This window comes from Dermacentor albipictus, chromosome 2 (assembly GCF_038994185.2).
Source record: "Dermacentor albipictus isolate Rhodes 1998 colony chromosome 2, USDA_Dalb.pri_finalv2, whole genome shotgun sequence".
NCBI lineage: Eukaryota > Metazoa > Arthropoda > Arachnida > Ixodida > Ixodidae > Dermacentor > Dermacentor albipictus.
Window position 1 is genome coordinate 136,675,900 of NC_091822.1, and position 11,686 is coordinate 136,687,585.

The window sequence follows — 11,686 nt, forward strand, 5'->3', positions numbered from 1 at the left end:
CGACAATTATTTGTCTACGTTTCCTCGCATGCTTGGTGATGCGCGAAATTCATCTGTGAGCAAAGTACGGGTGCGATTATTAAGGTGATCATCTGCAGTTTCAGGCTAGTACATCTGTGCTACCTGACTCAATGGCGCCGACAGAGCAATGATTCACTCCCTAAAATGAACACGCCGTGCGCCGTTCATTTTCCATAACGGTGGTGAGAATACAGACGGTAAGCAAGAAATGTCATGGTACATATAGATTTCGGTGCATGCATTCGCAGAGCTGCTCGTAAGAAGAAAGACAGACCCATGAGTTCAGGGTATGACAGCACGCAGACTCATGAGTGATGGTGTCCGAGTGTGCATTTGGAAGGCAACGGTAAAGTTTGATTTGTCCCACGGCTGGAACGCTTACCCTTAAAAGGTTGAAGGGGATCGTTGATGGGAACAAAACAAGTTTTCTGTTTTGGTGACATGACATTTTGTGTGGAAGTAAAACATTAGAGCTCCGACACACGACATAAAGAACTGCGTGAAATAAACTTTAGCAAGTGTTGCTGCCAAACTATCGCATTTTCAACTGAGCTTCTCACGTCCCAGGTCTACTTTGGGCTCGCTGGTCACTTACAGTAAAAAAAATTTACAGCGCAGCTTTCTTTGCCTACTATACCATGGTTTTGCCTGGATCGCATGGTCGGTCGCCGGCCGGGTTCACGCCGAGTAGATTCATCCTCACTCTTAAAAAAAAAAAGGTGATTAAGAAGGCCTGGCGGCGGGATACGAGTCATAATTTGAGGCAAGAACAACAATTTATCATTTTATTAAGCGCCTCAATTAGGCTTCGCTTCACAGAGATTCTAATATGTGCACTGGATGTGCATAAAGCCTTTTACAGCCTTAAGGATAACTGTACCTGTTAGCCATCGGTTTATGAGCCAGACAACCAAGTGCGTAATCATGCCACCTTCGCCCACATCTTATAAAACAGGAAAATGACAAAATGACAGAACTCCCCTATAGATGAAGGAATCGCATTCTGCGAACGCCACTTGGATCCTCACTTCATAGATCATACGTTCAAAAATAAATATATCAATAAACAAATAAATGTTCGATTTTCATAAGTGGGTGTATGCCATTAAATAATGAATCATCATCATCATTATTATCATCATGTCACCATCATTGCTCTTATTCACTGTATACAATCCGGAGAGTTATCACAGGGATGCAAAGCTTTGTACACGGTTGCGGGCATTTGGGGTTAGTCGGAGGGGCTGGCGCAGCAAACCAGTTCCCCGTTCGAGGAACTTTCAGTCTTACGATTTTCCTTTAAGTTTATTATTTATTTCAAGTCGCTAAAATTATTGATCATTTATTTATGTAGGGCTCATGACCAAACTTTTCATCCTCGATTTTTTTACCCAAAGTTTATCTTAGAAGGTTTAAATAGCGCCATATTTGACAAGTTGCAAGACGCGTGGTGATCCCTGTGCGAATTTCTTGCTTGAGTATGGGCGGTAAGATTTTACGGAAAACAAGACGAAAGAGAGGAAGGCAATCCCCCGTAGTGGGTATGCACCTTCGTAGAAGGATATCTTATCCTATCCTTACAGCAGGGAGGTTTGGACACAAAAACAAGGTTCGTCGATCGGCACAGCATGGAAGTGATGCCAGTGGCCACCGGCAAGGAACCACCGAATCCTACCACAGCGCCTTCGGCGTAAGAACAAAGCACCTGTGCTCGTATTCACAAAGCTATTTGTTCTGCAGAGTAGCTCTTAAAAACAGGTACCACGGCCCGGTCGTTTTAACAAACATATTATTAGCCAAGGCGGCCGTGCCAGTGACGAGCAGGTTTCAGAAAACGAAAGCTCTGTGATTTGGGTACCTGCACTGTTGCATTGTGCTTGTTCACGAGACTGTGAGCTTCGAATACGCTGTAAATGCATAAAACGAGAGAAACAGGGCGAAATCATTGTCAGTTCCGCTCTCAACCTGCATTTGTGACAATGGTAAAGACCATAGTAGTTGCCATGAATGCAATCTCCGATCGAAGGCCCGTTTAGGAGAGGTTACCGAGTGTTGCTAGATAACACATAACCGCATGCACTCTTTCAAGAACATATACATACGCTGTCTTTGCATATGCATTAAACACACTCCCCGTTCGCGCCTATAGCTCACTATAGAAAGCCTGCGCTGTAGCTAATGCTCTGCTAGGTAGAAAAACTTAATGGGAAATGTGCAAAGCGTCGAAACATCTCCGTCTTTGCCGCTAATTGTTGTTAACACTTTAAGAATTTAAGGAACCGCCAATCCTCAATAAAAGCTCTTCTTTACCAACAACCTAGCTACGCTCACCTGAGCTGGATCGGTGTGACTGAAACCAAGAATCATGAGTCACGATATACAGCGCCTCAGCAAACGTATTATCTTATTGCTGTCACTGTCTTGAAGCTCTGATGTTATTAACCGATCACTTGGTTGCAGAAACCAAGACAGACTCTATACCTCCCTTTGCCATGTGCCAGCACCCCAAGGGTCAATCGATAAAATGATATCATTACTCTCGCGTCACCCTGCTCTTTTGTATCCTAAGTCTCTCGTGACAGAATTCTCCGTAATTAACACAACGCGTGACTAAACATGGAAAATGAAAGTACTCGCCATAGTGACGTATAGTGGCTTTGGCGCTGCGCTGTTAAGCCTGATGGCGCGCGATCGAATCCCAGCCGCCGTGGCCGCATTTCTATGGGGGCGAAATCCCAGAACGCCCGTGTACCGTGCATACGGGTGCATGTTAAAGAACCTCAGATAGTCAAAATTAATCCAAAGCCACCTACTACGGCATGCCTCATAATCGTATTGTGGTTATGGCACGTAATACGCCAGAATTTAAGAAATTGAAAGTGCATAACTTCAAATAGCTGTAGATTGGGCGCAAACGTATTGCAGTTTATAATGATACCAGAGCACTGGAGACACGAATAATAACCTGCTGTGCTTGCTTTCCATGCCTGAGTATTCGAAAAAAACAGACATGTTTATTCAAGCATATAGTGTGCATAGGGATGGCGTCTTTTAGCAGCGACCGATCTGCGAGGGACCTCAACAATTCCTCCATTTATTTTTTTTATTAACATACGCTGTATGAGTCAAGGCTTCAAGTGGCGTTCGCAGACTACGATTCGTTCATCTAGGGACTTATATCATGAGACTTCCTAAGGCCACACAAGAACCACGCAATCAGCATCGCCCCCACTCTCTAAAGAGAGGGAGAGAGAGAGAACAGCGTGGTCTAGGTTAAAGGTCGGCAAGGCCGAAGAGCTCTGAAGTAACAGGAAGACGCGAATGGCACTGCGAACATCTTTGAATCACTGCATTCATAGTTTGAACGTAGCTCCGAAGGTCTAAATGATCTCATCCTGGCACGCGATCAGCGCGGCAGCCTTGGACACCATGATCGCCCTGGTATTCATCAGCGCGGTGCTGGGCCTGGTCTTGGTGTTTCTGGTCCTTCGCAAACAGACGCCCTCCAAGTTCCACGCGAGCACTACGCAGGCCACGGCGCCACCATCGCCGAAGTCAGATCCCGCCACCGGCTGCCTGACACCTGTTGAACAAGCCGTCCTGTTCACCCAGAACGGTGTCATCTATGGCCGAAGCTCGGACATCGGTGAAAACAAGTCTGTGCGGACCTTCATGGGTATCCCCTACGCAACGTACGTCGGTCGTTTTCTCAGGTATGTAATGGTGGCCTCGCCAGCTCGCCGGTTTCTTCGGCGAGGTCACATGCTTTAAGCAAATATTTTTAACCAAATTAAACAATTTGTTATGTTGATCAAACCTTCAATTTCGTCAGCATTGTATTAGTTGCCTAAAATTTGTGCTACCATCCTTACGACCGAGTGCCTTTTTCTTGGCCTCGGTGTTTCGAGAACATGTACGGGCTTCCGTGCCATTCGACACGAACTAACTATTTAGGTCCCCACAGCGCAGTTAGATTGATTTCCCTCCCCCACACCTTCTTTTCTCCTTGCGCCACAAGTTTGTCTTGTTGCAATCAGTCAGTCTACCAACCAATAATTCAACGAACCAATCAAGGTATACTATATTCTGACCTATGTTTCTTTCATTTTTAGGGCTGCCCCGCAGGGCCGCTTCGACCACGGCTCCCTGGTTGCCTTTTCCCACACTCCGCACTGCGTCCGACCGGAACATTCACCGGCCGACTGCCTCAGCCTGAATGTCTGGGCTCCGCCGGCCTGCAATCCCGCGGAGGACGTCAAGAACAAGACGGTCATAGTGGCGCTCACAGAAAACTGGTTCAGCACGGCGCTGTTACCGCTATCGCCCTCCTGGGCCGAGATGGCCGCCAGCGAGGGCGTCGTCGTCTTTGTGCCCAACTACCGACGCGGAATCATGGGCTTCCTGAATACGGGTAACCAGGGCGTTCCTGGAAACGCGGGCCTCTTCGACTTGATCACGGCACTCCGGTGGATAAAGCGGAACGCGCCGGACTTCGGTGGTGAACCGGACTCGATGGTAGCCTTGGGACAGGGCTCTGGAGCTGCCATGCTCTCTCTCGCGCTCGGGGGTCTTGGCCGAGGTTTCTTTAAGCGGGCTATCTTTCTAGACATGTCGCCGTTCTCGCTGATTCCCCGAAACGACCGACACGTCGGCGAGAGCATAGCGCTACGGCTCTGTCGTCTGATGGGCTGCCACGAGCAAACCGGTGTCAATGCGTCACTGTACCTGCAACGGTCGTACACGGATGAAACCCTCCTGGCATACGCTGAGGCTATGGACGAACTGTGGTTCGTGCCCAGCTTCGACCAGGAGCCGTTGACCTTCCCTCCCGAGAAGCTCGTCGGAAGCCTCGAGGGCGTGGATCTTCTGTGCGGCGTGGATAGCCGCGCGGGAAAACTTCTGTTCCACCGCTACCTGTTGCCCCCTCTTCAGCGAGCGGGTGGCCACGCCAAAGAAGACGAGACGCGCTTCCTCGCCAACCTTCTCGCGTTTTTCCTGAAGGAGACGGCAAAGGAGTTCGAAGACACGCTGCCACGGCTGGTCAGCGAGATAAAAACGCACTACGGCAGCGCAATCACGGACAAGCCGTACGATGCTCTGGAGAAATTCTTCACGGACTTGGTGTTCCGCTGCCCGATGATGACTCTAGCGGATGCAGCTGCGTCGGCAGGAGAAAACCGTTCTGTTTTCCACTTCGTGGGGACGACGAATGACACGCAAGGGTTCGTCCTCACCGCCTCGCAGATAGCAGACTTCGCAAAGTCAGGGTGAGCCTATGATTTTCTTGTTTCTTTAAATTTATTATTCTGTCATATTGTGTACATGCGATGAAACGGCGGCCTAGAGCAAGCAACAGGAAATATACGTGAAGTAATTGATGTTATAGCTTAGAGATTTCCTTGACTCCAGTGCGCGATAGCGCTTTTGCCGCAAACGCCCAGTCGACTAAGTGTGCTATTAATTCTAAAGCATTATAATATGTCCCATGAGGCAGAAAAGCCGGCGTTGGAGGCAAAAAGTGGTACCAAACTTCATCATCATCAGTGACGTCATCAGCGTCTTGCATGACGTCGGTAGAAATACAGATTTAAAGTTGTATCAAGTTAGAGTAAGGTGACTTAAGGTGGAGTAAAGTGAATTAGGGTAAGAGGAAATAAAAGTAGTTAAAGGTGGATTAGAGTGAATTAAGGTTGGTACGAACTAGAGCAGGGTGGATTAAGGTGGATTAAAGTGAATTAAGGTTGTTACAAATTAGAGCAAGGTGCATTTAAGTGGATTGAAATAGATTAAGGTTGGCACAACTTAGAGCAAGGTGGATTAAGGTAGACTCGTGAAGGACAGGTGACAATGCATGACGCCAAGTATCATGCTCATAACCAATAATCAGAAAAGCTATAATGCTTTCGCATTCAAATCGCGTAAAAATACGTTATTGGCAGCCAATTTTTGTTGTATGTAGTAACTAATGGACAGGAAATAAGAAAGGTAAGACGCGACAGGCCTTGACTCAGCTGGGTGGGCTTCCGACCTTGAACATCAGCTTCATGTACCCTTCTGCCGCTTTCTATGCCTGCACGAAAGAAACCTGTTTCTGCTGTATTATGCGTAAACGTAGGCTTCTGAATAAAAAGGGGGGGATACGTAAGATGGGCGGCCTTTTAACTAACGTAGGAAAAGGTCTAGATACCATAACACATATAGGTTACGGCAAACTATTGCTAAGTGCCGTCGCATTTGACCAACAGCTCCGCACGTGGTTGTCTATGTAGTGAAACTTCTGCATTTTTAGTGTTCTCAATGCACCCTCGAATGATATAATAAATAAGGTTGGAATAATTTTGCACCAATATGAAAATTATCTGTGCACAATTACTAAATCTTGCTGAAGTATACACAATTTATATTTCTACAGCTGTACTGAGTTTGGATGTGTGAAGTTTTTGAAGCCGGGGCAAACAGTTAAGAAAATTACATGTCGACTTGTCAACTTATCAAAGCTCGGTTACTTGCCATTCCGTTTGTACTAACGCAACAAGTCTAGCTGAATACTGCAGTTTCACGCTCACAAGACCACTACCCCCTTTCTGCATGTAACAAAGGAAGTTATTTTAAACTTCCTTGCAAATGATCCGAGCCCACAATTGCACCTCCACATCACCAACAACAACAAAAAAAAAAGGTTTTAAAATTTACGCATATACGTACTTACAAGAATTTTCACCCGTATACAAGAACAGCCTCGCATAATCATCGGCACACAGGAATGCACCAGAAACTTCCATCACCGTTAATCTACTGATATCCACTATAGCTCAGAGCGGCTTCACCGCATTATGGGTCCTACTGCCGTGAAGCCGCATAACAAGGCAAACTTTGAACATTATCGGCGCGCCGACACTGTTTCAGAGAATTCCCGATTTTTCGGAGCGTGTAGTGCGCGTGAGAGCTCGGTGATTTCTTAAGTACGCGTTTTGGCACAATTTTTGGGGGTTTTGCGTCCCGAAACACCGCATAATACCCGACCGTGACTCTGTTTTTACCGCTTTAGGAAAGCACCGAGCTTGCCCGGCGGGCACTCGTGGGTTCCCTACACGAAAGGTTCCCTTCACACCGTGCATCTGCCTGATGGCGTTCCTGCCGATACCCAGAGAGAACGCTGCAACGTGGGCCGCCAGGTGTACGACTACTACTGGGACGTCTATGGCAGGGGAAACAACGTCACGTGGCCCAAGATGAACTCGGGCCGAAGACGAGCGTGATCAAACCAAAACATCGTTTTGTTTGCGACCAGTGAATCATATACACGTCCATCTTGATGCATTTGTGCACTGTTTCATAAAACTGAGCAGGCTGTTTCAATGTGCACAATGACGGCCATGATATCAATCAAGTTACTGATGATGGGTAAATTAAGATGCTCCTAACGGTAACGATTTTGGACAGTTTGTAATAAAGGTTTGTGTTATTATTTGATCTTCTTAAAGACGCACCGAGATATTTTCGTCACATGTTTTGCGTTAAATGTAGGTCCGAGACGCCTAACGCTAAGAAAAAATACTGACATGACTCAAAACGCTCTAAATAATCTAATGTAATGGCTTTTCGGCAGAAGCTTTCGCTTTCGTTTCGACTATCATGACATCATGATGAAGAAGGTGGTCACGTTGGGGCAGGGCAGTGCGATGTTTTGACACTCGCTCACGCTGGCTCGGTCACCTGCAATGCTGCAAGATCGGCTCTCACAACAATTAGCAGCGTAGCAGGCGACCGAGCAAGCCGAAGTGTTGCAATGCATTGCATTGTATTGCAAAGCGTTGCATTACAAAACGTTACAATGTGCTGCTGCGGCACGACCACCTGCTGCGTCATGATGTCACGACATAGTAACCGCCTCGGAAACAAAACCGTAACTGAATTAATAAACGCTATTATTGTAGGGTGCTCTAAAATAGATCACATCCATGTCATCAGTCAGGTAATCGAGAAATCTGCAGAGTACAAACAGCATCTCTATATGGCTTTCACAGATTACGAAAAGGAATTTGAGTCAGTAGAGGTACCAGCAGCCATAGAGGCATTACGTAATCAAAGAGTACAGGATGCTTACGCAAATATCTTGGAAAATATCTACAAAGATTCCACAGCTACCTTGATTCTAAACAAGTAGAAACACACCTATAAAGAAAAGGGTCAGGCAAGGAGACGCAATCTCTCCAATGCTATTCACTGCATGCTTGGAAGAAGTATTCAAGCTATTAAACTGGGAAGGCTTAATTAAGAGTGAGGATATCTCAGGAACCCTCGGTTTGCAGATGACATTGCCCTTTCCAGCAGCACTGGGGACGGGTTACAACAAATGATTGAGGACCTTGTACAAGAAAGAGTGCAACAGTAAGGTTGAAGATTAATATGCAGAAGACAAAAATAATGATCAATAGCCTGGCAAGGGAACAAGAGTTCAAGATCTCTAGTCAGCCTCTAGAGTCTGTGAATGAGTACGTTTACCTAGGTTTATTACTCACAATGGACCCTGATAACGAGAGGCAAATTTACAGAAGAATAAAAATCGGTTTGAGTGCATACGGCAGACATTGTCAGCTCCTGACTGGAAGCTTACCACTATCATTGAAAATAAAGGTGTACAATCAATGCATTGTACCGGTGCTAACATATTTGGCAGAAACATGAGACTGGCAAAGAAGCTCGAGAACAAGTTAAGGACCGCGCAAAGAGCGATGGAATGAAGAATGATAGGCGTAACGATATAAGCCAGGAGGAGAGCGGTGTGGGTCTCAGAGCAAATGGGGACAGCCGATGTTTTAATTGACATTAAGAGAAAAAAATTGAGCTGGGCAGGCACTGTAATGCGTAGGTTAGATTACCGGTGGACCATTAGGGTTACGGAATGGGTGCCAAGAGAAGGGAAGCGCTGTCAAGGAAGACAGAAGACTAGGTGGGGTGATGAAATGAGGAAATCCGCAGGCGAAAGTTGGAACAGCGCGCCCTGCAGCTCCATCCAAGGTTGGTCCACGTAGGAGAATTATGACCGTCCATGGCATTCGTTGCTTATTGTCTACAAGACGACGTTCTCCGAATGTGCTCCTCACATGCGCACTACATCTCTACAGCGCACACTGTAAGTCGTCATTCGACACCACGCGGGCTTTTCTCAGCACTCAGCAATAAAGCCCGACGGTTGCCTCCCGGACGCGTAGGGAAGTAGACCCCCATGCAGCTCATGCAGAACGTGGTCAATATTTCTAGGCCCTTCTAAACCTCGGCGGCGTCTCCAGCCAGCCATGGACTCAGGAGCCGGCACCACAACACCGCGTTCCGCAGTCTCATTTAAGGTTTGTCTGTGTTGACCTTTTATGGCCGTCGGCGGAATGCCAACTCAGTGCGCACAATACCGCCTTCTGCGAATCCGCACCGTGCCCCCCTGGCGCGCGCCATGACTCATCACCCGACACCACGCGGGCCTTCTGACCCCTCATAAAACACAAACGATTGCCGCTCGGACGGGCAGGAAAGTAGACCACCTCTCTATGCACTAAGCATGTGGGCGACTCGCTACATTTAGGAAGTACACAAACAATGAATGCGGCCTTACAGAAATGGCAGGTAAAAAAAAGTGACTCGCCATGTCAGCCCTGCAAAACTGGATGTACAACAAAACTGTTGCAAAACCACCATTACAAATGCTGAGCATTTGTACGCTCTTGAAATGCTTAATTTATGGGTTCAAATGCTTGTTTTGAGGTTGTTCTTTATTGAAACGTCGCTGTTTTGTACGTTGTATACGTTATTCCAGTGAATGTATGCACTGTTCTCTTCACTTTGCTTAGTGCGTGTAGCCTCTGCATTACTAGAAGGGATGAGCCATTGCATTTCTGCTTGCTTAGGGAAGTATGAACCACTGATGATGATGATAATTTCTGCTCGCGGACGGACACGATAAATGCCGACCATCGAGAGGCTAGCAGCTTCACTGTAAAAAAGATGTCATAAGCTATGCATATTTCTTTCGATGCGTAGATTGGCAAGAATTTAAAAAAAAAATTGCGTAAGTCGGTTTCTTAATGTTAGCTTCGCCGCGGTACATCTTTGTTACGCGGTGAAGCATACGCAAACTTTTGCAGTGAAGCATAAGAGTGGAGGAGGGCTAGTGTCATGGGTCATAGCATTTTCCTTAATTATACACCTGCTGTCTCCTGTCTCAATACGAGCACCGATGCGCCTTATAAGTACACCGGCAGGCCTTCGAATATATTTCGGACGCGGCTGTGGTGATTTGAGCTTTCGTTTCGCCCACCATGCGTGCTCCGTACAAGACACCGTAACAGCGCCTAGTATGCGTTCCTTAATTATGCATGAGCGCACGCACATTCTCCGTTTACAGTACGACCACGGGAACACCTAATTAGTAGACTTAGATTTTGCGCACCCAAACGGCTTTGAGTACCCAAAGCGAACTCAACACACCCAAAATATCACGGCCGACTTGCGTTCTTTTGTATACCTTTACGCACGCTTTTGTAGATACGAAGGTTTGCATTCCCAAATTTCTTGCGCGCAAAATCTGAAGCTCCCTAATAACTGAAAAAGAAAGACGTACACTGACCAAGCAAAACGAAAGAAAAATAACAAAAACAATACGTTTCGACGTTTGTCATGTTTCATCCCCACCAGGCGGTCTTCCGTCTAGCTGTCGATTACTTTCTATAGCTTGATTACAATGTAGGCGCCAAATAAAACAACGGACATTGTTTTATTTCCGTTGTCCGTTGTTTTATTTGGCGCCTTAGCTGTAATCATGTATAACCAACTCACCCACCAGCACCTGCTCTAATAGCTGTACTGGCAGCCATTAAAGCTGTTTGTAATGCTGTTGCATTAAGAAGTTTGTTTTGGAGGCGACAAGTGCCGCCCTAGCTGCAAGAAAGTAATAATTTGTTCATGAAGCAGAAGTTCGCATGGTTCATGTTTTCTGAAGCGTTAAATTATGTCTGCACTCTTAGGTACTTTCTTTGTTTGCTGCCCAACTGCTTTGACCATAAAAAAGCCGTTTTTTAAAGCGACGCTTTCTATGTCTCACTTATTCGTACGTGAGCGCCGAAAACGCACTGTAAGAAAGCCAACTTACGCAACTGCGTACACACTACAGTTTAACTTCACAGTACCGCGCCAGCGTCGACTGGCCGGCCGGTCAGTGCCTGATAATAGAACGAAGCGACAAGCTCAGCAAGGGTAGCGAATGCACGCAAAGTTGACTGGAAGCGCGAGTTGCGTCTGTTAGGCATAACACCACCCCTGTCGCGATTAACTGAGCTTCCTGCTTATCGGAGACAGCAAGTGCGCGTGAACACGGGCTCGTCTTAGGATCTGTAAAATACATTTCTAAGCAAACAATCAAATCACATATGCGCAGCAACGGGTCACTCAGCATTTCTTGGGTTCATTGCGTGGTCGTTGGCTTTGTACTTTGTTTGCTTTGGGGGCAAGTTTCGCGTTCAACCATCTTTCTTTAAGAAAGGGGCTTTGATTTTTTTTAGCCAATCTTACTTTTATGAAGCAAAACGACACTTTCCATCAAATAAACGCGCCTCTTTAGAAGCTCGAGTGGCCCCACACATCCCTTTTGATATGCTTTACCGCAATATCTCAT

At 46.5% G+C, this 11,686-nt stretch overlaps 1 protein-coding gene across 1 annotated transcript; it reads left to right on the forward strand.

The window, feature by feature from the left end:
- The first annotated feature begins 1,564 nt into the window (after positions 1–1,564).
- Positions 1,565–7,498, forward strand: LOC135917694 (cholinesterase 1-like). The gene is made up of 4 exons (XM_065451271.1): positions 1,565–1,711; positions 3,432–3,734; positions 4,134–5,288; positions 7,070–7,498. The coding sequence occupies exons 1-4, from the start codon at positions 1,650–1,652 to the stop codon at positions 7,278–7,280; spliced, it is 1,731 nt and encodes a 576-aa protein (XP_065307343.1). The 5' UTR covers positions 1,565–1,649; the 3' UTR covers positions 7,281–7,498.
- The last annotated feature ends 4,188 nt before the right edge of the window (positions 7,499–11,686 follow it).

What these genes read in the sequence shown, in the direction of transcription:
- LOC135917694 (XM_065451271.1), top strand. Translation starts at nt 1,650, where the DNA reads ATGGAAGTGATGCCAGTGGCCACCGGCAAGGAACCACCGAATCCTACC. An exon ending in CCTACCACAGCGCCTTCGGC is followed by an intron (nt 1,712 to 3,431) that starts GTAAGAACAAAG and finishes GCACGCGATCAG; the next exon opens with CGCGGCAGCCTTGGACACCA. An exon ending in GCAGACTTCGCAAAGTCAGG is followed by an intron (nt 5,289 to 7,069) that starts GTGAGCCTATGA and finishes TTACCGCTTTAG; the next exon opens with GAAAGCACCGAGCTTGCCCG.